Source organism: Sminthopsis crassicaudata, chromosome 1, assembly GCF_048593235.1.
Source record: "Sminthopsis crassicaudata isolate SCR6 chromosome 1, ASM4859323v1, whole genome shotgun sequence".
NCBI classification, from domain to species: Eukaryota; Metazoa; Chordata; class Mammalia; order Dasyuromorphia; family Dasyuridae; genus Sminthopsis; species Sminthopsis crassicaudata.
In genome coordinates, this window is record NC_133617.1 from 514,899,768 (window position 1) to 514,927,332 (window position 27,565).

The 27,565-nt window shown below is 36.1% G+C and overlaps 1 protein-coding gene and 1 long non-coding RNA gene across 3 annotated transcripts in view; one reads left to right on the plus strand and one right to left on the minus strand.

Annotated features, from left to right (window-relative positions):
• The window catches only part of LOC141550727 (uncharacterized), a 154,571-nt gene that overhangs the window by 96,539 nt on the left and 30,467 nt on the right, over window positions 1–27,565 (minus strand). Inside the window, exons 2-3 of one of the 2 annotated variants that reach the window (XR_012484675.1) lie at window positions 23,704–23,877; window positions 17,425–17,639 (exon numbers count right to left, since the gene is read on the minus strand). This is a non-coding gene — a long non-coding RNA (uncharacterized LOC141550727). The remainder of the gene's footprint in view (window positions 1–17,424; window positions 17,640–23,703; window positions 23,878–27,565) is intronic. The other variant, XR_012484674.1, reaches the window with a different exon arrangement.
• Window positions 379–7,062, plus strand: LOC141550724 (procathepsin L-like). The gene is made up of 8 exons (XM_074281670.1): window positions 379–624; window positions 3,530–3,664; window positions 3,961–4,083; window positions 4,180–4,335; window positions 4,526–4,750; window positions 5,598–5,763; window positions 5,867–5,978; window positions 6,709–7,062. Exons 2-8 carry the CDS (start codon window positions 3,539–3,541, stop codon window positions 6,806–6,808), a joined length of 1,008 nt encoding a protein of 335 aa, XP_074137771.1. The 5' UTR covers window positions 379–624; window positions 3,530–3,538; the 3' UTR covers window positions 6,809–7,062.

Here is a 27,565-nt window from a genome sequence, read left to right on the forward strand (position 1 = left end):
CAGCCTTCATGAAGGGCTGCCATTGGCTGTTTGGCCCTGGCCGTGAGCCCCGGTTTCTTCATACAGAAAATTCAGGAGTGGAAGGCCACGTTCAGCTTTGACTCTATGATTTTCTAAATGTTGAAATGAATAAGCGAACATACAAGTGGTTTATCCGGGCCACTGCTGCCAAACCATTATATGATGACGAGGCTATTTTTTTTTTTTACTCCCACCCATTTCCCATCTCTAAGTCCAAGCCAAGCAGAGAGCATTTCGGAGAAGTCCTTCCTGAGTCTCTCCACCTTTCCAGAAGCAAAATAAAATAAACCAGCCTCCCGGGATCGCCAAACCCCTTCCATCCCCTCCCCCAAGCCATTGCGTCTCCACCCCTTAGGCAACAGCAAAATGCGACAGGTTGAGACACGGACGCATCACGCGCCACGGAGACTCTGACCCACCGGTGGCCCCGCCCCTTCATCTCGGCAGAGCCAATAGCTGCGAGGGGAGGTGGGGCCAGGTAGACTCAGCCCGGGACACTAGTATAAAGGACAAGGACCCGGCAATGAGCATTTAGCCTTCGGGACCGACAAGTTTAGTCTGAGGTCCCGACATTCCCGCTCCCTCCGCTGCTGAGACGCTCAGGTGAGGACTTGGCTCACCGTTTGGGGAGAGGGAAAGCGCCAGGGGCTCCGAGGGGGGCGAACTCCTTTGGCATCTCCTGGATGGGAGGGAGAAAGAGGACCGAGCCTAGGCTCGGGAAAATGAGTGGCTGGGAAGAGTTTGTTGTTGCAGTTGCAGCTTGCATATGCGGCTGATTATGTGGGGGGTGGGGGAAGGAGGGGGATTCTGCCTGAACTAGCGGGTGGGGGGCAGGTGACCTTACCTAAGCCTCTACGAAATCGGGACAAATTATAGCATTTTGAGCTCCAGTGGGAGGAATATCTGTAAAAATTCTCTGCAAACCTTAGAAAGCGTTAAAGGAATGTTCGCCTTTATTTTTAATCACTACTATCAGGAGAGGTCGGGAGCTGGGTCCTCAGTTTATGGAGTCTGGGGTGTGTTTTTTGGCCCGCACTTAACGGGGGAGGAGATAGTGAGAAGGAGGGGATGTTGTGGAGGGTCATCTGTTTGGATGGAATTGGAAATGGGGAGTGGCCAACCCTGGGATGAACTGTGACTCCCTTCCCGGATCTAATCTGGGTCTGTTCTTCCTTTCCCGGCTGCAAACTCTGCCCTCGTCCCTCGGGTAGGGGCGGAGGGGCTAGGGAAGTGTAAATATACTTTGTAGTGTTCCGAACGTAGTACTCTGCTCGAGAGGGGAATGAGAACCTCTTGCAAGGCCCCCCCAGTAGAATGTCCTGCTAACCCCCCGGAGCTGGGGGAGGGGGGTGCTGGGAGGGGCGGCTCCTGGCATCCGGCCGAGTCCCCTCCGGCTGGTTGGCTGTGTCGGGGGTCCTAGCTCACATGGGTGCCTGCACGTGACCTCCTTTCCCAACTGGAGAGGTGGGACTTGTTAGGAGAGAGGCGGGCTAGAAGTTATTTTTGTTGCGGGAGATTTAGGTGGCCAGTTGTGACCAGCTTCTGTGTGTGTGTCTTTAGATCCAAGGCTGGGAGTGTCGGAGAGTCTGTAGGTGGCTGTCTCTGTTGTAGAAAAGGCTTTCCTTCTCTCCCGCTCCATCCGCTGCTGGCCGGCATATGGTGACTAGGTTTAGGGAAAGGCTTAAAAGTCTGTAGGGGCTTTAGGAAAAACGTTTATTTAGTACACATAACGTGCTCAGCATCTAGTATTCCCTGCCCTCAGTAAAGCAGGAACAGCTGTGCATGGCTGAAGTTGCACAGAACTGGCTCATAGATCAGTGTTCAAACAAGTTTAATTTCCAAGTGAGGGAAATGGCTTCGATGGCGGGGCCTTGCCCCCAGTTAGGAGAGACCGCTTTCACGTGGCTGGACGAGTCAAACTGTGTAGTGTAACTGTAGTGAGACAACAGCAACAGTGTGGCAAGGTTGTCTAGTGACAGGAAGTCCATTCATAGAAGGGCTTCAAGGCCCAGCCTGTGGTGGTTGCCTGATCTCCGGGACCATCTGCTCCAGAAGTTTATTGCAAAGGATTGTTGTTGTACCAAGGTCAGGGCACAGTTTGTTTGCTGAGCTTCAGCCCTGGAACACAAGCAGGTTCCTGATATCTTGACAGCAGTAATCCACAGACTTACTAGAACACACCTCCGGCAGGAAAAACAGTTGCGAGCGCTCTTGTCCAATACATGAACATTTATTTCTCTAATTTCTCTATGTACTATACTGTGCTAATAAACACAAATAGAAGGTTGGTTTTTTATATATTTTTGTAATATCCGTAAAAATGAAATAATACAGTCCTAGGGGCACTGGAATCACAGAAATATACTGGGGATGAGAGCATTATGGACACTTTAGAATGAAATTGGCTGCTGTGTGAAGATATGATTTGAATACAGAAAGATTTGGGGCAAGGAGATGAATTGGAAGACTATATTGCAAAAAAAAAGTCCATGGAGAAATGATTGAAGCCTGACTTAGGCTGTTGTGGAGACAAATGAGAGAGATGCTTTGGCCACTTACTGACTGTGGAGTGAGGGAAAGTTAAGGTGGTGACTGAGGTCAAGAACTTTGGAAGGACAGTGATGGTATCCTTGACAATAATACCTATCAAACTATTGTATGTTACATTAACACATGGAAAAGGGATGGATATGTTGGAGAAGAAAGATAATGTAATAAAATCTGCTTATCTCCTAGCTCATACCTCATACTGTGGAATCCACAGGAAGAAAGATGAAAATTTTTTACTAGTCATTGCTCCAGCTACAACTCCCTCTCTTCCCCTATTTCTCAATGATTGCTGCTTGGCAGTAGTTTCATAGCTTCCTTTACTTAGGAGGAGGTTGGAAAACTTAGTGGATCAGAAACAAGCCCTCTGGATTGAGAATCAGGGAGTGATGTAAACTCGGCCTCTGAGTAGTTTACAATAATGATAATAAATTTTTTTAAATAGCTAACATATTAAGATTAGCAAAGCATCTTGTTCATTTTATCCTTACCACAATGTTGTGAGGTAGGGGCTATTATTATCCCCATTTTCCAGATAAAGAAACCCACAGCCAGAGAGTCCCCACAGGATTGTAGTTCAGTTCTTCCTAACCTTAGGCCAAGCATTATTCATTGTGCCTAACTGACTCTAACCCATTATGGTCATTCCTTGGCTTCCATTTGGGATTCACTATCCTAAAATTTTAGTTGTTAAAAACAACTAGTTCTTTTGAACTAAATGTCAGCTTTTATTTTTTTGTACATATGGCTAAACTTCCTGAAAAATTCTAGATCAGCATTGTTTTGTATTTGCCCTCATCCCACACAAAGTTCTTAACACATAAATAAATGTATTAATTTTATTTTTCCTCTGGGAAAATTGTGTTTGTTTTTCAAAGAAACAAAGAGCTTGGATTTTTGGTTTGTCTTGGTTATTTTTTAAATCATAATTTGTATCTTTCTTCCTTTTTTCCTCTTCAAGGTTTGAAGCATGAATTTCTACCTGTGTTTAGTTTCCCTATGCTTGGGAATAGTAGCTGCTGTTCCAAAACTTGACCGGACTTTAGATGCTCAGTGGTACCAATGGAAGGCAAAACACAGAAGAACTTATGAAGCGGTAACTACTCCCTCCCATCCCCCCCCCAGCACTAATGAAATGGCCTTTTCCCAGAAGCCAACTATTGCCCAGACAAGAGCTTAGTTTGCCCCAAGACAGCCACTTTTCCCAGGGGGTAGGAATGTCTATAGCATCAGAACTTGGAAACCTTTCTGACATGTCAATATTTGGATGTGATCACCATCCCAACTGTGTGCTAATTTCTTTACTGTCAGTGAATTTAGTCTGAGGATAGTTGAATTTGTAATAATAGAAGCAGAATCTCATTGAACCTTAATTTTTGTATTTGCTTCCAGAATGAAGATGATTGGAGGAGAGCAACATGGGAGAAGAATTTGAGAAGGATTGAAATGCACAATCGGGAGTATAGTACTGGCAAACACAGTTTCCAGATGAAAATGAACAAATTTGGTGATATGGTGGGTGTATTATAACACTCTGATGTCGATACTGAGCAGGCCATTATCTTTTGCTACCAGTATACTTATTTTAGATGACCTTTCTTTTCATTTTAGACCAATGAAGAATTCAGACAAGTGATGAATGGCTTTTCAACAAACAGAGTTCAAAGGAGGGCTAAAGGAAAACTGTTTCATGAACCTCTCTTGGCACAGATCCCTAAATCTGTAGACTGGAGAGACAAAGGCTATGTAACTCCTGTTAAGAATCAGGTATAAAAAGTTGCTTTAAGTTTGATCCATAGAGAAGTCAGAAGCTTGTGAGTGATAAACAGCCTCTTAAATAATGACACCAGATCACATTTGATTTCCCTTTCATATTCAAAATTGTTTAGATTTGTCTTTAAAAGATGATTAATATTTATCTTGTAAACTAACCAGGGTTTCCTTTTGATTTTTCCAGGGTGTATGTGGTTCTTGTTGGGCATTTAGCGCAACTGGTTCCCTTGAAGGCCAGTGGTTCCGTAAAACAGGAAAACTTGTTTCACTTAGTGAACAGAATTTGATTGACTGCTCTACAGAGCAAGGCAACTCAGGCTGTGAGGGTGGCTTGATGGATAATGCCTTTGAATATGTGAAGAAAAATGGAGGAATTGATACAGAAGAATCCTATCCCTACGTTGGAAAGGTAAACATAGTTATTGAATTTCCCCATCATTTTGGTTTAGCTGTATTTAAAAAGAGAATCTCAATTTGGGGGATGGGAGTTGAGGAGGCCTGAAGAGACTTGCAAACTTAAAGACCAGCTTTCCTAATTAAACAAAATATATCACTGAATCTAAAACATTAATAATTAAAATTATTTGCCTTGACTGTATGTACAGTCATTGAGAAGAAATCTTTTTGAATAAGATTCTTAGGAAGTATGTCTACCGTGTTGCTTCCAACACACATGTATTCAGATATCTTAAATTTACAATGACTTCTTCAATATCACAACTACAGTAATCAATGGCAAAATCTGGATTTGAACTCAGATACCCTGAACCTAAGTCCATTCTTGTCTTTGTAACCTATACTTATATGCATTCCTGAAATCTAGCTCCCTCAACTGCTTGCTTTGGAATAATTCAATCCAGTGTTGCATAATAGCTAGCTGCTGCTGACGAGTGGAAAACTAAATTCACATCTAGGTCTAATTGAGTGAGGCTACAACTAGTAAACTCATAATAGCTATTAATTAATTGATAGTTTTACAGCAATGGTAAAAATGGGAGTCACTGAATCCTGCATTAGAATCTATACAGGATACAGGAAGCATATTGACTTAGGAGTGATGTGTAGGAATGTTACCATCCCTTGGTTTACTCTCTGCTGCTTTTCAATATGTACTTTCGAATAGTTCTTTATCTACCCACCTCTAGCTGGTCTTCTTGAGCTGTTTTTCTAATAAATGGAATGGGAGAACATTGCCCATAGACATATTAATTTCATGTTCAATACTGATAAAATTAAACTATGTTTCATTTTAACAGGATGGTACCTGTCAGTATAATGCACAGTGTTCTGGTGCTAATGTCACTGGATATGTGGACATCCCAACTGGGGTGGAACGGGCTCTCGCAAAGGCTGTGGCAACTGTGGGTCCTGTCTCTGTTGCTATTGATGCAGCACATACTTCCTTCCAGTTCTATCACACTGGTAAGCATTTGTTCTTCATTATTTCTGTTATGATACACTTAAAATCATATTATTGCCATTTCTTTGTTAATCGCAAGATAACATTTCACCTTTTTTATCTTAGGTGTCTATTATGAACCACAGTGCAGTAGTGATCAACTAGATCATGGCGTGCTGGTTGTTGGCTATGGTGTTGAGGGAAAATATGGCAACAAATACTGGATTGTCAAGAACAGGTAAACCAATTTCTTGCCTGCTGTGTCATTAACATGCTTGTTGCCAATTTTGGGTTACTGCATTTAAAGAAGGATCCTGTGAAATGAGAACAGGATAATTATGGGTGGAAGGGCCCTATTTTTAGAATCCAAGATAGATGGGGAAAGTTCCCCAGTGGTTCCTCATAGTTTCCATGGTCAGTGATGACTAGATAATGTAAAAGATTTCCTGTTGGCTAGTTTGTTGGACTGTTCTAATGCTATTATTATCAGATTGATCCACAAGATCCTATGAGGGAAATACTTGGAAAACCTTAAAAGTGCTTATTATAGAGTGAGTACTTGTCATAAATAGGGCATCTGGGTGACACAGTGGATTCACTGCTGGCCCTGGTATCAGAAGGACCCGAGTTCAAATTTGACCTAAGACACTTAATAGCTTTGGATCCTAGGCAAATCACTTATCTCCATTTGACTTAGTTTCCTCATCTGTAAAATGATCTGGAGAAGAAAATAGCAAACCACTCCAATATTGTTACCAAGAAAACCTCAAATGGGATCATGAACAGTCTGATACAGCTATTCAACTAAATGATAACAAAATAATCACCAGAAATTTTCATTGCATTCTAAGAGGTCCAATTCATTGTCTAAATTCAGTTATAATAGATGTCAGAATGCTGTAAATCCCTAAAAGAAAAATGTACTTTTAGATGGTGTTCTGAAACTTAATACTTATCTTTCTTTTCAGCTGGGGTGAGGAGTGGGGAGACGACGGATACGTTCTAATGACCAGGGACCGCAACAACCACTGTGGAATAGCAACAGCAGCCAGCTATCCTCAAGTATAAGGTGATCGAAAGAGAATTGCTTCACAGAGATGTGATCTGACATGTATTGAGTATAAGATACTTGAACCACCCAGGATCCAAGTTGTAATTTGATTTTTTTTTTGGTGATATTTTTACATTTGTGAAATGTAAACACTACTTTGTTATAAATAGCTTGTAATATTGCTTAATTCAAAGACTTATAAATTTTCATTTTAAAATTGTATGTATAAAGCTTTACCTTTTTAAATAAACCTCAATTCGTTATATATGAACTTTGAGAGAACTGATTTCCTTTAACATGTTCAACTTTGGAACAGGAGACAAGAGTTAAGTTTCTAGTTTTTTGTCCTAGGTTGGGGAGTTGGTCAGTGGCTTCAGTGTTTCTCAGGTTGAATCTAATTTTGTACCTTGCTTATTACAACATATTGTTTTAAGTGCAAATCAGTAAGTTTGGATGTGGCTTTGGCATTAATTTAGTCTCTTGAAAAGCAAAACATGGAAAATTAGTTATCCAATTTTCAGGAGCCAATAGTAATCAATGTACAGACTTGATCTCTTGACTCCATCTGTTTCTGATGTAAATAAATAGAAGTATACAGGATAAGTTCAAAGAATTTTTTCAAGACAAAACTTAAGGTCTTTATTTTTATGTGGGAATGAATCTTAGATGGCCGCATAATTAATATGTATGTAGTATTTTACAAAGTTGGCAAAGCTCTTTATAGAATGCACTCAGTTAATCAATAAACATTAAGAATCGGCTAAGTGCTAAGGATACAAAAGTAAAACAAGACAGATACTGCCTTCAAAGGGCTTACAATCTTAACTAGGGAAGACAAGACAAAAATAAAATGAAAAGGGTTCCAAGGAAGGTATTCAAGCAGGGTGGAAAAGTCAGAAGCCCCAGAGTATTGCATGTAGATGAGGAATAAAGGAACAGTGTTATCTGATCCTTACCATCCTGTGAGTGGGCAGTAGGTGGAATAGTGTATAGTCAGAAGAACCTGAATTCTAATCCAACCTTAGGTAGTAGCTATGTGACCCTCAGCAAGTCACTTAATCCTGTTTGCCTCAGGTTGCCCATGTAAAAAAATGAATTGGAGAAGAAAATGGAAAACCACTCCAGGTCTTTGCCAAGAAAACCTCAAATGGGTCACAGAATAGGACAAGACTAAAATGACTCAACACCCTATGAGCTAAGTGCTATTATCCCCATTTTACAAAGGGTTGGTTGTGTGTCCTCTATCTTAGTATCAAGTTAGTATGGAGACCCAGAGGGGATAAGTAAATGATAATAAAATTTTTTTTAAATTTTATTATGATCAAAATTATCCATTTTGTATTTCATAATGTTCACAACTCTGAAAAGTAAAATTATCCCTTGTTCTCCTGATTTACTTGTATCACTCTTTATGATGTCTAAAATCATGAACCCATTTCTACCTTATCTTTGTAGGTGTTAAGATATTAGTCAATGCTTTGTTTCTGCCATTAGATAAATGATTATTGTTCTGAACTCTGGTCTTAATTTCAGTCCCAACTCTACCAAACTAAGTCATAGTAGTTTGCATAATCAAGAGTATTCTGCCACAAGAAGGGGAAGAGCAAGCAATGCATCAATTTTAGAGCTCAACTGGACCTTAGGAATGATAATTTCCAATTGGTTCATTTTTACAGATCCTCAGATTTATTAAAGCCACTATACAAAGTGACTTGTCTGAGATGGCAGGGCTTGGTTGAGAAAATCCTACATGTGGAGTCAAAAGTATTGGGCTCTTTTATACAGCCTCTGCTATGCACTAAAGTGATTGGACAAGTGATTAAATCTTTGGGATTAGATAGACCTCGAAAGGCTTTTTTAGTTTTAAACTATGATTTGCAAATAAATGTGTCCTTGGTTCTGTCATGGAATGAGCAGAAGTACAGTGGGAGAACTGGAGTCTCAATGACCTGATTTTCATGTTGGCTCTGGTAGGTATGAGATAGTTAAGTGGAAGACCTGAATTCAAATATGGTCTCATACCCTTAATATCAGTTTACCTGGGCAGCTAAATGTTTAAGTTTTAATCCCTTTGGAGAAGGAAATGGTAAACCAAGGGCATTATTATAGAAATGATAAACCAAGGACAACCCAGACCTTTTGATAATGATGTCATATCCAGTAACTATACTCTTAGGACTCCAGAGATTCACCTGGAAACATTTATACTGGGTATTCTTTTAAAATATTCACACTCACACTCAGTCACAGTCACAGAGAAAATGCAAAATTTTTTACTTTAAAATGGAAAACATTTTATTAAAAAAAATATATGCATATATATAAAATGTTATTTCTATTAAGTTAAATCTTTTGATGTTAGTTAATGATGTGAAATTTGATTTTATTCCCCAAGTCTATTAAGTGATTAAACTTTCTACTCCTGAGAGCTTTCATGATGATTGACTTCCTAGGATTTCTTTAATTTCAATATATTTTGTTTTGACACAATAGACACCCAACAACTTCCCCAACTCTCTCCTGCAGCTAAAAACCACCCCACAGAGTGAATGCAACTCATAAGACATGTCACTTTCCATTATTGCAGTTCTATAAATTTTTTTGTTTTTTGTTTTAGAGAAAAGTTTCATTGTTCATTTTACAGGGGGTCCCAAATGTCTTAGTGCAGTTTTAAGCCATTAGAGCAGTGAATTGCACTAAGATTTTTGGGACACTCTGTATTTTACCCAAGGTGTATTAGCTTTTAATATTAGTTTTTTACTCTGTAATTAATATACATAATTGCCCTTTTGTTTCTGCTTTCTTCTGTCTGCATCAAGTCTTAACTTGATTTGCTGAATTCTTTATACTTTCAATCTTTATGGGACAATAATTCATTATATTTATGTATTGTAATTTGTTCAGCAATAATCATTGGATACATATGAGTTCAGTATTTTTGCCAAAAAAACTCTAACTCAGGTCATAAAGAGTCAGATAGGACTGAAAAATGACTGAACAACAAAAGGATTGTAATAGAGATTGAAGAGCATTTCAGGCATGGGAAAACCCCATATTAAGGCACTGAGGTAGTGATGAAGTGATGTATTTGAGGAACAATTAGTTTAGTATATAATTGGGTCATAGAGTATGTGAAAAGGATATAAGAAAATTGGAATGGTAGGAAAGTGCTAGGTTAAAAAGAGCTTTATTTTTTACTTTATTATTTTTAGCACTTAAAAAAAAAATTTGAGTTTCAAATTATTTCTCTCCTTTCTGCTCCTTTCTCATCCATTGTGAAGGCCAGAAATGTTATCGCTTTTAACATATGCTATTGATGAGGTCCTAGGCAGCTAGGTTGGGAGTTGGCAGAAAATGCCTGAATCACTGAACAAGAGCTGGAAACCTAGTTACTCCCTGTGGCAAGCTGGGAGGAGCACTGATTGGGTCATCTCAGTCTTAAGTAAGCTTTTGTTCTGCTGGACTTTCCATCACATCTCTCTGCTGATAAAGGTCTTTAGAAACTGCACCTGTACTATTTCAGTCAAAAGCCAAATTATGTCAAACCTCTGAGGCTTTATTTCTCTTATAAAGGATCTGCTCATACTTTAAATCCTCATTAACTCATTTTTACTATTACCCTCCTACCTCACGATATCTTTCTCCTTGTTATAGCTAATTTCTTTATGAATTTAGTCCACCTCATAGCATCTTCCCTTTAATGGAATCTTTCTGGTTGATTGTGAGTTCCACTAAGGAACTAGTCTTTCTCATTATTAAAAGCTAAAACTTTCCTTGCTTACTCCTCTTGGAGTTTAGCCAGCTCTTAATAGCATAATAAAATCTTTGTCCCTTGATTTGGAAGTCTATGGCTACAAACTCTTTTAGGATGACTTGTGACACCAGCTTGTAACCCCAATATATTTTGGGGGTGTCACCCTATCTCATCATTTACTGACTAACCCATTATTCTGATAGCCTGGTACAAGAATAATCTGACTACTTCATTACCTCAATACCATAATGCAAATATTTTCCATATTAACCATGTTGCCAGTAAAAAAAAAAAAAGAAAAATTTAAAGTGAAAATAATTTGTTTTATTCTCCTCTTAGACTTTATCAGTTTTCCCTCTGGAGATGGATAGTAAGAAGAATTTTAAATAAGGGACTTTATATTTGATCTTGGAACTAATTAAGGAGTCAGTGGAGTTTATAAAGTGAGATATTTTTGCACTATAGGTCTTTGCTTGTTGTCATTAACTTCTTTGGATTATAAATCCAATAGAGGAATTTCAGAATCAAAAGAATATGAATAATTTAGTAATTTCTTATATAATTCCAAATTGTTTTAATCAATTTTCCATAGAGAAAAAAAGTTCCTGTCTTTCCATATCCTTTTCAGTAATAAATATTTCAGTCATACCATCTATGCTAATTTCATAGGTAGATGTGACTAAGTTTTAATTAATATTTTCTGATTATTAGGCATTTTGAACAATTTTTATAGGGTCATTCATTTAAATATTCTTTTAAAAAAACTTTTATGTAAATAATTTGATTACTTGTATGTTAGAAAATATTTCTTAGCCTTATGGTAAATCTTAAGAGATTTTTCATGATATCAGAAATTAATAACATTCAAAGTTATAATTTTTAATTTGTTATTCTCACCACAAAACATTCTATCTCATTTATTTTATTAAAAATTAGAACTAGATATGCATCAACTAATAATTGCTTCAAATAATAATTACTTCAGATAATCACATTTCATTTTCTTCTTCCCCTTCTAGTTCATATACAAATTGTTAGAACTTGCCTTAAAAAAAAATTGTCCTTTTACATTGTTTTAGTATTTCTTATTGAATCTGTTTTCTTATGTTCTATCTCTGCCAGATCTTTTTCAGAATGTCTAAGGTTTTTATTAAATTATTTTACCCTAAACTTTAGATTTTAATTTGTCTTTCAAAAATTCAATCTAAGTGTTTCAATTTCCCTCCTTTTATCTTCCTTTAATTCTTTTGATTAGCTTCTCAATCACACCCAGGATTCTGTTTCTCACACATGACACTCCACCTCTCATCTTCATTTTATTCACTGACTGTTTGACATGCCTGGAATGCATATGTTCCTTAGTTCCACTTAATAAAGTCCCTTTCCAGGAGACTATTTAAGGTATAGCCCAAGCACTGTCTTCTTAGTGATCCTTTCCTGATTAATTTCTTCAAATGCTATTGCCCTTCCATTCAAATTATATTTAACGTGTGTGTGTGTGCGTGCAAAACATAAACATAAGATATATATGTGTATATGTATACATATTTGGTTATTTTATACGTATAATTCATATATTTTTTTCTGTATCTGTGGTATCCCCCATTTAAATGTTATCTTTTTATGAATAAAGATTAGTTGATTATTTATACTTACATCTCAATGCCTAGAACAGTGACTGACTCAGAGAAAGCACTTAATAAAAATTTGCTAATTAAATAGTTGATTCTCATTTCTCAGGATCTAATTGTTTTTTATTGCACCAGCCTTGGAGTCAGGAAAACCTGAATTCAAATAAAATTGTATTTTGTCTCTAGCCTAGAGATTTTGCCTTGAAACCTAACTCCATCTGTATAGCATTGCTACAATGAATTAAGAACTCTTTTATAGTTATTCTTTTCTTGGATCCAAGGTCAGGAAGATCTGAATTCAAAGAGGCCGCAGACACTAGCTTTGGGGCAGCCATTAATCTATGTCTGCCTTAGTTTCCTGTCTTAGTTTATAAAATTGGGATAACAGTATCTTTATTCCCATGTTGTTGTGAGGATAATATTTGTAAAGCTTTTTGCTAATCTCAAAATGCTATGTAATTATTATGATTATTATTGTTCTGATAGTTTTTCTACTACAAATAACTTACAAAGATTTTCCTCCTTTTGTTGTTACTCTTTTACTTTCTTAAATATATTTCTTGCTATTTTGAGATGAAGATGAGGAGCTGGGCATAGCAATCTTGCCAGAAATCTCTGGGTCTTCTTGATAGGAGAGTTCCTACATAACTGGGTTCTGTTTTGCTCAAAGAGGCATTTTGGGGGCAGCTACATGGCACAATGTGTAGAACATCAGTCCTGGAGTCAGGAGAACTTGAATTCAAATACAATCTCAAAAACTTATAACCTTGTACAGATCACTTAACCCCCACTGCTTGGAAAAAAACAAAAAACAAAACAAGCATCACAGAATCACACTTAACTACATTAAATTTCCAAGTTAGTTTATAGGAACTACTAAGAGTAAAAATACTAAATTGAGCTGAAACAAAGATTTTATGTGCTTATATATTCATATATGTATGTGCATATATATATGTGCATGCACACACACATATATATGTAAATGTATGCACATTATAAGCTTTTCTTCCTCTATATAATCTACTCATCCCTTTTCCCTCATTTCTTGGATGACTAGCAAATGCTAATGTAATTTCATGTAAATTTGGTTATGAAACATAATATCCTTTCAGTTTGATAAGAATCTCTCAATTTAAGATATTTTTATCATCAGTCACTATTTTAATTTTGTGGGTAGTCAATATGATAGGCAGTTAGGTATTACAGTGGAAAAAGCACTGGTCCCAGAGTCAGGTGAGGAAGACCTGAGTTCAAATGCAACCTCAGACACTTAGTAGCTATATGATCCTGGGCAAATCATTTGCCTCAGTTTCCTCATTTGGAAAATGAGGTGGAGAAGAAAATGGCAAACCAGTATCTTTGCCAAGAAAACCCTAAATGGGATTCCAAAGAGTCAGACATGACTGAACAACAACAAATTTTAAACATTTAGATCATCATTGACTATCTTAGTTTGGTGGGTGGGCAGCATGAAACAATGAAAAGAATGGTGTATTTAGTTTCAGTTCAAATTTCTGGCATATGATTTTGGGGGGAATCATTTAGTCTTTCTAGTCTTCAGTTTCCTCATCTGTAAAATGAGAAAGCTATGATCGTATGAATATTATTTCCTTTCAATTGCCCTCTCATTTATATTTGGTAAATGACTCAACAAATAATTAGGAGGGAGATGATTGGAATATATTATCATGTTTGGCATGTTAGTGAGGGAGGGACAAGCCACTGACAGTAATTACTCTTTTTTTTTTTTTTTTTTTTAATAAAGGTACAGTTTTAGTCTTCTGAAGAAATAAGTAACTCATGCCTGATGTTTATTAAAATGTTTTAATTCACATTTTTGCTTTCTTACTCATACAATGCAACAGATATACTGTCATACTATATATAGACCTAATATATCAAAAGCAGAGTGCATGCAGCAGTTAACTGGTCCATAGCCAATTTTAATTTTTTTTAAATGGTGTTTTAAATAAATAAATATTAATTTACATATCTAAAAATAATAGAAAACAAATTAATTACTTCTATGATTTATTAGAACAAAGGAAGAGGTTAAGGGACTAAAGCCAGTGCTTTACTACTCAAAAAATATCTTAACATTATGAAATGTGAGCTTACCACTGCTCCAGAGAACCCCAAACAAAACCAAAGCAAAACAAGAGAAAAAAATTAATATAAATAAAAAATCAAAGGTCAAATAAAAGAGTGAAAAATAACTGCACACAAGTCACCAGTTATCAATCATATATAGATACCAATAATATAGTATTTAGTTTCCTATCAAGCATATTCCTCTTCCCCACTGTCTTAGAAAGAATGATTTCAGTGTCTGAGAAAAAGGAAAGTCAGCTTTTTAACCAAATTTCGAGTGCATCTGATGTGCTTTTAGATTTTACAGTTCTTCTGTACAGTTATGGAAACAGAAGATATGGGGATCATAAGTCCTAAGGGCAAGTACTGTAGCAGACAATTTCTTTAAAATATAAACAAAGCAAAACAAATCATACTCTTGGTATTTGTGTCTGGCAATGACTCTTTTCAGAGTTTTGACTGGAATAAGAAAAAGGGCATTATACTCTCCCTTTCCCCCAAAATTTCTGCTTAATTTTCTTAAACTCCATTATTCCACATTCTTATCTCCTTAGATTTGCCAGAAAGGCAAATCTAAATATTTGTATATCTAAATATATCTAAATATCTATATATAGATATATCTATTATATCTAATTATCTAAATGAAATGCTGAGTCTCTCTTCTCTATCAACAGTATTGGGGGAAGGCAATATTTACTTTATAAATACCATTGTTATCTCCTGTATTTTGTACTAATTTTTTGTACTAACAGTCATTTTTTGACTCTTCATGACCCCACTTGGGGTTTTCTTGGTAAAGATATTGGAGGATATGGTGTTTCCTTTTCCTACTCATTTTCCAGATGAGGAAACATTTAACAGGGTTAAATGACTTGCTCAGGTACACATAGCTAGTGTCTGATTTTCTGAACTCAAGAAGATGAGCCTTCCTAACCTTAGATGTGGGCATTTTATCCCCTGTACCACCTAGATGTCTTGATATTCATCTCCCTCCAACACTTAACTTCAGTTTACAAATACAATCATTTTTCATTGCTAGACACTCAATTTACCCCTTCCCCCAGAGCATGTGATTGGGAAAACCCAAGCTTATATCTTGTGATGTCCTGCTTAATTTCTTGAACCAAATTGCAATGTTTTAACATGTTTCCTGACACTAACCACATAATCTTATCAGTTCTATGCTGTCTTGAAGGGATCATCTGGAGGACGTTTAGTCCTGGGATTCTTAACTTGGGGTCCATGAACTTATGTGTGCATGTATAACATGTATGCACATTATATATGTTATTTTATTTTAGGCATGTTAAAAAATTTTATTAAAAAAGAGGTTCATAGATTTCACTAGATTGCCAAAGAGGTCTGTCTATGACACACAGAAGATTAAAACCCCTGATCTTGTGCAATCCTGCCATTTTATAAAAGTGGACACTGAGATCCATTAAAGTAAAATGACTTTTCCAAAGTCATAGAAAGGTAGATGTAGGATTTGAGCTCAGGTCTTTTGTCTAAAGAGTCAGTGCTTTTTCTATTATACTATATTTCATAGTCTCATGAATTCATGCTTGGCCTGGTCAGTGACCACAAGGATAGAATGGTAAGAATTTGATCACTGAGGAAACCACAAAGCATTTTATGAATCTCTTTTTCTTCCTTTTCTCAATCTCTTCCCTCCTTCCCAAGAAGAATCCTGGTATGAGATAGTCTATTTCAGAAGACTGGACTAAATGCCATAAAATAGATTTAGAGTTTACATTCCCAAAAAATATTTAGTGCCTACTACATACAGATTCCATTTCAATACAATTCAATAGATATTTTTGAGTGTCTGTGAGTTTCTTGTTATATGCAAAACATTATCAATAAATAGTACTATTGGAAAGACTTAATCCCTCCTCTAATGGAGTTCACAATCAAATAGATGAAAATAGAGATATTAGATAGTTAAGACTTTACAATGTGTAAGTAATTGAACCAAATACTGAAGATACAAAGACAAAAATAAAACAGTCCTTGCTCCCGAGGGGGCTTGTAATCTGCTGAGAGATGCAACATGTGCACAGATTAAATAAATTAATTAGCTGTAATTACAAGAAGAAGATGACTGGAGGGATCAAGAAAGGCCTTGTAAAGGAGGTAGCATTTGAATGAAAGAAGAATTTCTAAAAAGAGAGGCAAAGAGGGAATTCGCTACCAACATGACAATTAAAGTAGGAATTGCCACCATCTTAGTACAAACAAAGAGGGAATTTGCTGCCATCTTGTTACAGGCCCTACTGGTCAGTAACTTTCCTTTGAATTATGGCATATACTACCTTGTAAGGGAAAGAAAAAATTATTGTTCCTTTCAAATAAATTCTCTTCCTTACTAAATACACAGCTCTGAATTCCTAATCAGGTTATAATACCTCAATAATTTATATTTCCTTCTCTTCCAGGTTCATCCTTCCTTTCAATTGCTCTGTTCATGTTCAAGCAAATAGAATTAGAACAGATTCAAGAGCTACCTTGTTTTAGTAGTTTTAAACACAATAAGAAAACTCAGTTTTGGGGTAATTCATTCATTTTAGTCATGTCCAACTCTTTGTGACTCTGGAGTTTTCTTGATGAGATATTGGAGAGGTTTCAATTGAGGCAAACAGTGACTTGCCCAGGATCATACAATTAATAAGGGTCTGAAGCCAGATTTGAATTCTGGTGCCTGACTCCAGGTATTACATAACCTAACTGCCCTACTACTCAATCTTATGCTGAAAAAGTTCAATATAAGAATTCCAAATAGAAATTTTTCTGTCCTGATCCCCAAATCTTTTATCACTGGCATCTCTTCTATCTTTAAGGTCAAATACCCTCTTCTCCCTGGAAATCCATCACTTTTCCCAAACCAACATGACCAGAGGATATACCTGAACAAAAGTTCCCCACTTGGCCTTCCTAATAGACAGTGTTCAATGCAGTAATTCTCATTGATCATGGAAGGGAGGGTATACTGCAATATTTCAATATTGTGATATTAACATTTCAATAATAATATTTCAATATTAACAATAAGTTGTATTATTATATAGTATTGTATTATATAATATTTTATTCTTATATTATCAAATGGCACTTTATAAAATAAAATTATGTAAATTGAATGCAACCCTACCTCAAACCCCATTGATATGTATGGCAACTCCTTATTGGTGGAAATGAATGTCCTGCCCTCCACGGCAGTACAGAATTAGTGAGACAGGATAATTCTTTAGTTTCTTTGGATTTTCTTCACACTTGGAGTTGCTTGAGGTTCCACAATTACTTTGGGCTCTTCTGGCTTCCACTGTGCAGCGGGAAGTTACATCAGGTCAACCGCACTTCAAGCTGCTGAAGGAAAAAAGAAGACAAGATAGTAGTCAACAGTTTCTATCATGTCTCTTTGCTCACCTTGCTTCACTTCCTTTTCTGTGAATCCAAAATTCCCTCTCTTGGGTGAACTGAGTTACCTCACTCCCTGTGAGAATTCCTTTATGCTGAATTATCTGACATATAATCTTATATCTATACTTTCTCTGATTTTTGTTTTGCTACCAATTTGGACAAATTAGTTTCTATGGCTAAGTGTTATATATATATATATTCATTGTGGAACTGATATCTGATAGGGAGTCAAGCCTCAGATAAAAAGCTTGGGTCTTGCATGTGCAAAAAGATTTGTAGCAGCTTTTTTTGTGGGGACAGGACATTAAGTGGAAGCCCATCAATTGGTGAATGGCTAAATAAGTTGTGGTATTTGACTCTAATGGAATATTATTGCTCTATAAGAAATAATGAGCAACCTGATTTCAGAAAACCTGGGAAGACTTATGCAGAAAAGTGAACAGAACCAGGAGAACATTATACATAGTAACAGCAAGATTGTGTGATGATCAACTATGATAGACTTAGATCTTCTCAGCAATACGATGATCCAAGACAATTCCAAAAAGCTCGTGATGGAAAATGCTGTCCCCATCCAGAGAAAGAACACTGGAGACTGAAGCCAGATTGAAGCATAGTATTTTCGCTTTTTTTTTCTTTTTTGTACTTCTTATCTTTTTCCTAATTATTCTTTCACAATGTGACTAACATGGAAATATGTTTAAAATGGTAAACCTCTTATCAAGTTGCTTCCTGTTTTGAAGAGTGGGAAGGGAAGGAAGGAAGGAAGGAAAGAAGAAAAAAAGGAATTCAAATGAATGTTGAAAACTATCTTTACATGCAATTGGGAAAAATAAAATATTATTAAGTGGAAAAAGTTGGGGTTCTCAATAGTGAAATATTTGATTGATTCTCAAAACCCATCCCTTGGACTATTAATACTTAAGGGAGCAAATAGATATAATTCTAGCTTGGTATCCTCTTTTTCTGAGGAAAGTGACAATTTCTGGTTCCAACCTCCTGGCAGGAATTGATATCTCTCTTCAAGAAGGTGGGAGGGGAAAAGGATAGAGATGTCTATTGGAGTCACACAAAGACTACATGCTATATGTGAAGAAACATTGTCACATGTCTAAAATATAGTTTCTTAAGCTTTTCAAAGTACTGACACAGATCTGAACCTTATAATAACCCTGGAAGATAAGTGCTCTTATTATCTTTTGCTAATGATGCTCAGAATGGTTATGATTTCCCAAGTCACTTGACAACAAACACAGTTAACAAATGTCAGAGGCAGGATTTTGACCCAGGTTTTTTCTGACTAAGATCACACGATTCACTATAAGCAAACAATTGTAATAAACAACATTACCATTCAGAACCTAAATTGCCAAATAGTCATGTTTCTAATTCCTACAGTCAAAATTTTAATTACTTTCCTCTCCCTCCCTTAATGAATTTAATGATTCACTTTGAAAATATGGGGCAAGTCACATAACTACTCTTCGAAACAGGAATGCATGACTATATCCCAGAGATGTAATTAAATATGGCCAAGGGTTTATAGATCATTGAATTAAAAGTATATGAGTATGGAATTTTAGTTTTTTTGGTCAAAGAATGATAAACTTTTATCAAGAACCTATGCTTGGTCTTGGTGAGACAAAGGCATAAATGAGAAGCAATCTCTGCCTTCAATGAGCTTACATTTTCTAACAGTGATTTTGTTTTGTTTTCTGAGGCGAAGTCTCCATTAGCTAAACAATATTGATCTTAATCCACAGACTGCGGAAATGAATTAATCCTATAGCAATAATTCTCTCAAATTTTTTTGAGTTTATTTTGACATAAGTGTAGTTCTTAAGGAAATCTTTTAAAGTGTTCAGCTTAATTGATTTCTAGTTATTGCTTAGCAAAAGATATTTTTCCCCATAGGCAGGCAGCATAAAAATGAACCTATCTTATCCAGGCTGTTACAGGGTGTGCTCTACAAACAATATTTCCTCTAGATAGGTAGCACAATGGATAATGCAGGAGATGTAAGGGTCAGAAGATTTGAATTCAAGAGACCAAGTCTGTGAGCCTGAACAAGTAATATATCCTCAACCTCAGGTTCTTCCTCTGGAAAAAGGTCTGATGATACCTACTTCAGAGTGTTGTGAAGATTTAGAGTTTTGCAAACCTTAAAGGATTAAGCTCTTTCTAGCCCCTCAATTTCTTTTTTTTATTCAAATGTTTTATTTTCAAAACATGCATGGCTAATTTTTCACCAATGACCCTTGCAAAACCTTATGTCCAATTTTCTCCCTCTTCCTTCCATCCCCTCCCTTAAATGGCAAGTAGTCCAATATATATTAAATCCAAGATATGCATACATATGCATACAATTGTCTTGTTGCACAAGAAAAACCAAATCAAAAAGGAAAAAAATGAGAAAGAAAATAAAATGCAAGCAAAATGCAGCAACAGAGAGAGTGAGAATGCTATATTGTGGTCCACACTCAGTTCCCACAGTCCTCTCTCTGGGTGCAGATGGCTCTCTACGTCACAAGACTATTGGAACTAGTCTGAATCATCTCATTGTTGGAAAGAACCACGTCCCTCAGAATTGATGGTCATACAGTCTTGTTGTTGCTGTGTATAATGTTCTGATTCTATTCACTTCACTTAGCATCAGTTCATGTAAGTCTCTCCAGGCCTTTCTGAAATCATCCTGCTGGTCATTTTTTACAGAACGATAATATTCCATAACATTTATATAATGAAACTTATTCAGCCATTCTCCAATTGATGGGCAGCCACGTAGTTTCCAGTTTCTGGCCACCACAAAGAGGGCTGCCACAAACATTTTGGCACATACAGGTTCCTTTCCCTTCTTTAAGATCTCTTTGGGATATAAGCCCAGTAGTAACACTAATGGGCCAAAGGGGATGCACCGTTTGACAATCCTTTGTAAAAGCCCTCAATTTCAAAGAACAGCTTCTTTTTAGCAACCTTTCTCAGTTCAGGCAAGAATAAAACACCTCCCTCTCTTTGGGGAGGGGATTAGGAGAGGGTCCTAGAGCTCCTAATCAGAGTTTCTTCACAGTCACAGGGCAGTTAAGTAATGCAGAGAGAATGCCAAACCTGAAGTCATGATGACTCATCCTTTTGACTTCAAATCTGTCCTAGGATACTTTAGCTATGTGACCCTGAACAAGCCACTTAACCCTGTTAGCCTCAGTTTCCTAATCTTTATTGAATCTTTGCCAAGAAAACCCTAAATGGGATCATAAAGAGTTGGACATAACTGAAATGACTGAAAAACATTGATAATAGCAGAAAGGGAAAAGAGGTACAATAAAGAAACTCAAATAAAAAGAGAAAGAGGGAATTAAGAAAAAGGAATTGAATAGGAAATTTTTCTGGAACTAAATAAAAATGATGATTTTGTGTGAGTGATAAGTTAACCCCTAGAATTAATTCCAAAAATCTTTTGAACAATGGTATTTTCTATATTGTACATGTATTCTATATTGTAATGTATTATGCACAAATAAAAGAATCTATGCGTATACATGTACACATACATTTGTGTACATGTATATGCACATTTTTTTTGTGAAGGTAAGAATATTCCCATTTTATAATCATAAAAGTGTTTTTCCTATTTCTCCCTGAAAAATCTCTTCCCTCTAGGTTTTTGTGACTCACTCTCATAACAAACCAAAATTGAGTTGATTGTCATTGATTGAAGGCCAATAAATTAAACAGCAATTGGAATATCTTTTTCATACTTTCAAATCAGTCTCTTAAAATATGTGAGATATGCTTTGTTCACTGGAAACATTTCTTCATGATCTGCTCTGACATTCTATTTAGAGCATTTCTTTTCATTGGTTTCGAAGTAGTCCTCAGACTTTTTAAATAGGGGCCAGTTCATTGTCCCTCAGACTGTTGGAGGGCCGGGCTATAGTAAAAACAAAAGCTCACACTCTGTCTCCGCCCCTCAGCCCATTTGGCATAACCAGGCGGGCCCATAAATGTCCTGGGAGGGCCTCATGTGGCCCTCGAGCCATAGGAAAACATGCAAGGTGTATATATATATATATATATATATCCCTGAATTTGAGATCAGAATCCTAACAATTCTTTTCTACCAGTGTGACCTTAAATCAATTAACTTATCTGTATCTCAGTTTTGTTATCTATAAACTAAAGGGTCTGATTTAGAAGCAGATAATCTCTAATCTCCCCTCAAGCTCTAAATCTGCTTATATTACTTTTCATCTTATTATTTATGAGCATTTAAAACTCAATAATGTGCTTAATTTCTGTGGAGACTATGATATTACATTTGTATATAGCCACTGAGTGTGCCTACTCCACATTCGATTGCGTTAATTCCCAGGAATAAAACAGGCATTGATATGGAGCAGAAATCTATAAAATATAATAAATCAGTAAAGAGGATTTATGTCTCCTGTTATATTTCATGACAATCCAAAAAAATATTTTCTGTTAAGATTCTTAGTTTCTGGTGATAGGAAAACTCATTTAAACTATTATAGTAGTAGAGTAGAGTAGAGTAGTAGTAGTAGTAGTGGTAGAGAACTTTTTCCATATAGTTGACATAAATGAACATAAATTTGTTCTGGATAAAGGAAATAATAATAGATCAATGTAAAGAAAAATGTGTCCCCATTGTTTTCCTTTGCTTTAAAGTTAACACAAGATGAACATTAATTTTCTGTTTGGAAAATACTTTTTTTTAATAAAGTTTTTTTTTTTAATTTTCAAAATATGTATAGTTTTCAACACTCACTCTTGCCTTTTGTCTGTATCTCCAATGCTTAGAGTAGTACCTATAGGCACTATGTGGGCACCATGTAACATAGTAGATATTTAAATAAATGTTTATTGACTATCAGCTGTCAAGTCTTATCAATTTTACCTCAACAAAATTTCTGATCTCCCTCCTCTTTTCTTGACTTACAGGGCCATCACCCTGGTTCAGACCTCCCATATTTCTTACCCAGACTATTACCAATAGTTTCCTAATTTCCTCGCCTCCATTCACTACCTCTCCAACAAATTCTCCATACAGGTACCAAAGTAATATTCCTTAAATGAAGTCTGATCATATCACCCCCTCCATTCTTAAGCTCTAAGAGCTTCCTATTGCCTTCATCTCCATTGTAGTCTAATCAAACTGGTCTATTCCTGTCTTTCACATACAATATTCCATCTCTTTCTTCCATGTCTTTGAGAAGGTTGTCCAGCAAATCTGGATACGCTTTCTCTTCAATTTTCCCTATTAGAATTCCTAGTTTTCTTTAAAGCACAGGTCAAATATTGTACATACATAGGTCTTCCCTGATTCCCCCTTCTCCAGATGTCAATACCCCAACTAATTAACTAATTATATATACACTAATTATATCAATCAACTCATTCTAAACATGTGCATGTGTTTATAATTACACACTATAACCATATAAACTATTGCACTAATTAACTAATTATGCATATGTGCACTAATTTAGTGATTATACATTTATGTGTGTGTGTGTGTGTGTGTGTGTATATATATATATATACTTATATTTGCATGTAATAATAATTGGTGCTAGGCCCATTTGGGCTGTATCATAAGCCTTCTCCCTCTCCATTAAGGGTCGTTTGTCAGCTTTGTATTCATGTACATGGACTGAGTTTAAAACTAGGGGATTTTAATTTTCAAAGAAAGACACTTTTTTTCTTATTATCTCTAGCTATATATACATTTCCACCCCAGAGAGAATCATTTATAGCTTTATGTTTAGGGAATCTTGAGTAGAAAGGTACTCAATTTCTAATGTAGATCAAGTATAGAACAAAAGCAATATTAAACAAAGACATAGGAGCATACATTTGGAAAAGTTAAAAATAAACAGTAGCAATGATATAATTACTATAACACTCTTCTAGGATGTTGAGACTCAGGAGAATTTGAGATCAGAATACTAATGATTCTTTTCCATCTGTGTAGAATTGGTCTTTGACATTTTACCTCAGATCTGCTCCATATAAATAACTTCTAGGTCACTGTTTTCTGGCAAGGAGTGGGCTAATTGTCCCGGTGCTACTCATCTTCTTTGTTGTAGAAACTCCTGATTCAAGTAAGCTCACACAAGTTTACCTCTAAGACTGGAAATTGACCATCTCAGGATCAATTTTTTCTTGTCTATGTTCAAAAAAAGAACACACAAAATATAAAAGTCAGGGGCCCAAAACTCAAGTTCAACCTCTCTCTTTTAGCTGCTATTTTCTTTTGTTTTTTTAACTTTTTTTTTTTATTAAACTAAATACAAAGTAAGAAAAAACAATAGAAGAAAAAAGAAAAGGAAAATAATAAAACAAAATAGAGCATTGTCATGTGCCCAATAGAACATCAGGGAGGATTCCAAATATGTAACATAAATTTCCTTTTCAAGAAAGCATATATAATAATGGAAGAAATTACATTCATGAGAATCTATCGTTTTTTTGCTTCCTTATAGGTTAACTTTTGTTCTGTGCTGCCCATTTTTACTTTATTCTTTTCATTTCCCCTATTTCTCCTAAGCAGGCTATAATTGAGCCCAGATATATTTATGTAGGCATATATTATATATATTCACATTCATCCATAGACCCATATATATATGTTCACATATACATAGATCTACATGTTTATACCCATATATACTCAGACACATATACCTACATATGCATTTACTCATATGTAAACATGCATATAAACTAATATTAATATGGCTGACAAATAATGTAGATTTCTCTCTTGATTGAATCTTTCAGGATGATTTTGTCTAAGATCAATGATTACTAGCCCTAAATTTTTTTTCTAATAGATTCTAATGCTGAGCCTTGTTTCAATGTTTGTGTATATCTCTCATTTCATATCCCTGTTAACTCTTCTACTTTAATTCTGCTCCTTAACTTAATTTGCTATTACTTAACTTCCTCCACCCATGGATCTTTTCCTTATTTTTTCCCTCTACCCTTTCCTTCTCGTTTTATCCCACTCTTATTAATTTACACATCTTATCCCACTCCTATTAATCTAAATACCCTCTGTACCCCACCTTATCTTATGTCACCCTTTTGCCCCTCTTTATCCCTTTCCCATTACTCTACAAGTGTTATCCACAACTATTGCTCTACATACCCTTTTATTATCCTATTCCCTCCCTCCTTATTTCTTTATAGATTTTGGAGGATGTTATATCCTTCATGGTATATATATTTAATGTTTTGTATTTAATCCATTCTTGATGTGAGTAGGTTTTCAGAACTACTAGCCCTTTTCCCCCCTCTAACGCCTCTGTATCATTCTTCCTCTGCACATTTGTTTAAAATTATTATTTTTACCTTTTCCTAGACAGATGTCAATCTTAAACATATGGCATACATTTCCAGGAAAAAAACAAATGATTTGTCCATGTTGAGTTCCTTGAAATTAATCTTTGATATTGACTCATATGTTAAATCTTCTTTCAACTTCAGGTTTGATTGAGCCACGTCCTGAAAATCTACAAGTTTGTTGAATTTCCTTTTTTTTTTTTTTTTTTTTTTTCATTTAATGTTATGGATAATTTTGCTGAATTAGTTGGAAGTGCATCTCCCATGAAGGCAGACACATGGTCTGGCACCAGGATAGCATCGTTCAGGGAATCCTCTAGTTAATTACCTGAAATTAAGGATGCCTCCAAAATATCTGGCAACTGATGGTTGGGAATGGAAGGGGGCAGCAGGGAACAGAATATTGTTGGAAGAGGCATGATCTAGTTTAAAAAAAAAAAAAGAAAGAAAAAAAGAAAGCCTCTGCTCTATAAACTTTTTCTTCTGAATTGGAGTGCAGAAAAAGCACCGGGAGGCAAGGTGGAGAGGGAGAATCTCCTTCCTCCTTCTCTGGAGAAATAATAATGATTTGTAACAGAAGCACATGACCAGCCCAAGGGGAAAGTTCATAGTGGTTGAGTTTTTTTGTTTGGTTGGTTGCTTTTGTTGTTGTTTTGAGGATTTGGGTTTGGCTTTTGTTTTTTTTTTTTTTTGTTTTGTTTTGGCTTTTGTGTTTCCTTTTATGCTCACTCACAAATCAAAGTGAGGAGAATAAGAAGTTGGGTATCCACAGATAGTATCTAAACAGGATGAAGGGGAAGGTGAAATACCGCGTTAAGATATCTCCAAACAATTATTTTGTGAGTCAAGAAAGACAAAGTTCCTGATAGAGACCCAGGTCTAACCTGATCCAAACCAGCTAAGATCAATCAATGACAAGGGACAAGCCTTCTGGCATATGGAACGGGTGAATAGAGGGTTGTGACTACAACCAATTGTAAATCAGATTGTAAATCCAACCAATTTTTAACTCAGATTGTAAATCCGACCAACTGTAACTCAGATTATAAATTTGACCAATTGTAATAGAAATTGTAAATCAGACCAATTATAACTCCAGATTGTAACTCAGACTAATGAGAACCTTGAAGGGAGGGAAAAAGAAGCAAGTTAACAGTATAAAGCTTGCTTTTGCTTCTATATTTGGTGTGTCCCACTCAGGAGCACACCTGCTTCTCATGAGAATTGCTGACTATAGGATTCTTCTTTTACTCTAAAAGAGTGTTAGTTTGTAACTTTACTCCTGGACTAGTTTGCAACTAGGGAAGCAGTGGGAGTTACAGCTCATCCTAGGTTTCATGGAGTCTCATGGAGTCTTTAATACCAGACTCCAAAGTCATTCTGCATCTTTTCTTTTCTGGCATTGGAGAGTAATCTGTTTATTTACATTTTTACTTTTTTTTTTTTTTTTTTTTTTTTTGAGGCAATGTGAATTAAATGATTTTTACAAGATCATACAGCTAGTAATTGAGTCTCAGGTCTCCTGATTCTAGGGCTGGTGTTCTATTCACCGTGCCACCTAGCTGCCCCCATTTCTACTTTGGACTAGAATTTTAAAATGTTCCTCCTGTTCTTTTTCACTCTAGAACCCACTTTTCTGTTCACAAAAATCCCATAAGAAATATTTCCAAGTAGGTAATACTAGGTTACTTGGCTATAGGAAAGAATAGAAGTGATTCACTTACATATCAGTGAAAAAGTAAATTCAGGGAATCTTGAGCATTTTCTACAGGAGATAGGAGGAGGTGGGGGAAATTCTGAGTTAAAAATGAGAAAAGAGCATTTTCAGTGGAGACTCGAATAAACTCAGAATTAACCCTGGAAACAACAGCAGGGGAGGAAAAGGAAGAGCAGACTTTGAGATGTGAGTTTCCGGGGGCAGCCAGGTGGCGCAGTGGATAGAGCACCAGCCTGAAATACTCATGAACCCATGTGGCAAGGGTTTAGATTTCTTAACTGAACAAAACCTATTAGTAAAGTTATCTCTTCCACATCACAAGGGTTAAGAGTGTGGCAACCAGGCGATCTGGAAAATCCATGTAAAATTTTTTGACCTTTCCTTCGTAGCAGAGAAAAAGCCTAAATTATTATGGTATTACAAGATAACATGTTAAGGACCACACCTAAGTGTGAAGAAGCAGGTCAATTCTCTGAAAGCTCCCACAGCTGTGAATCATAACACACTTGAAGGAATTACAAATCAGCCTTTACTGACTCAGTTGTTGCTTGTGAATTGGGAATAAAATAAATTGGAGACAAGAGAGAAGAGAGAGGTCAGAGGATGCAACTGTCTCTCAGTCTCCTTGTATCATTATCATCCTCTCACATGGTCTGAATTAGATCCCCAGCAGACACTACCAGGTGGCTCCCATAACAAACATATATTGATATTATGCAATACTATCCATATATTTTATGCATTTGTAAGTTTCTAAGTGCTTTTCTCTGTCCCTGTCTTTGTTCATTGTCTA

What these genes read in the sequence shown, in the direction of transcription:
- LOC141550724 (XM_074281670.1), top strand. Translation starts at nt 3,539, where the DNA reads ATGAATTTCTACCTGTGTTTAGTTTCCCTATGCTTGGGAATAGTAGCT. An exon ending in ACAGAAGAACTTATGAAGCG is followed by an intron (nt 3,665 to 3,960) that starts GTAACTACTCCC and finishes ATTTGCTTCCAG; the next exon opens with AATGAAGATGATTGGAGGAG. An exon ending in TACTGGATTGTCAAGAACAG is followed by an intron (nt 5,979 to 6,708) that starts GTAAACCAATTT and finishes CTTTCTTTTCAG; the next exon opens with CTGGGGTGAGGAGTGGGGAG.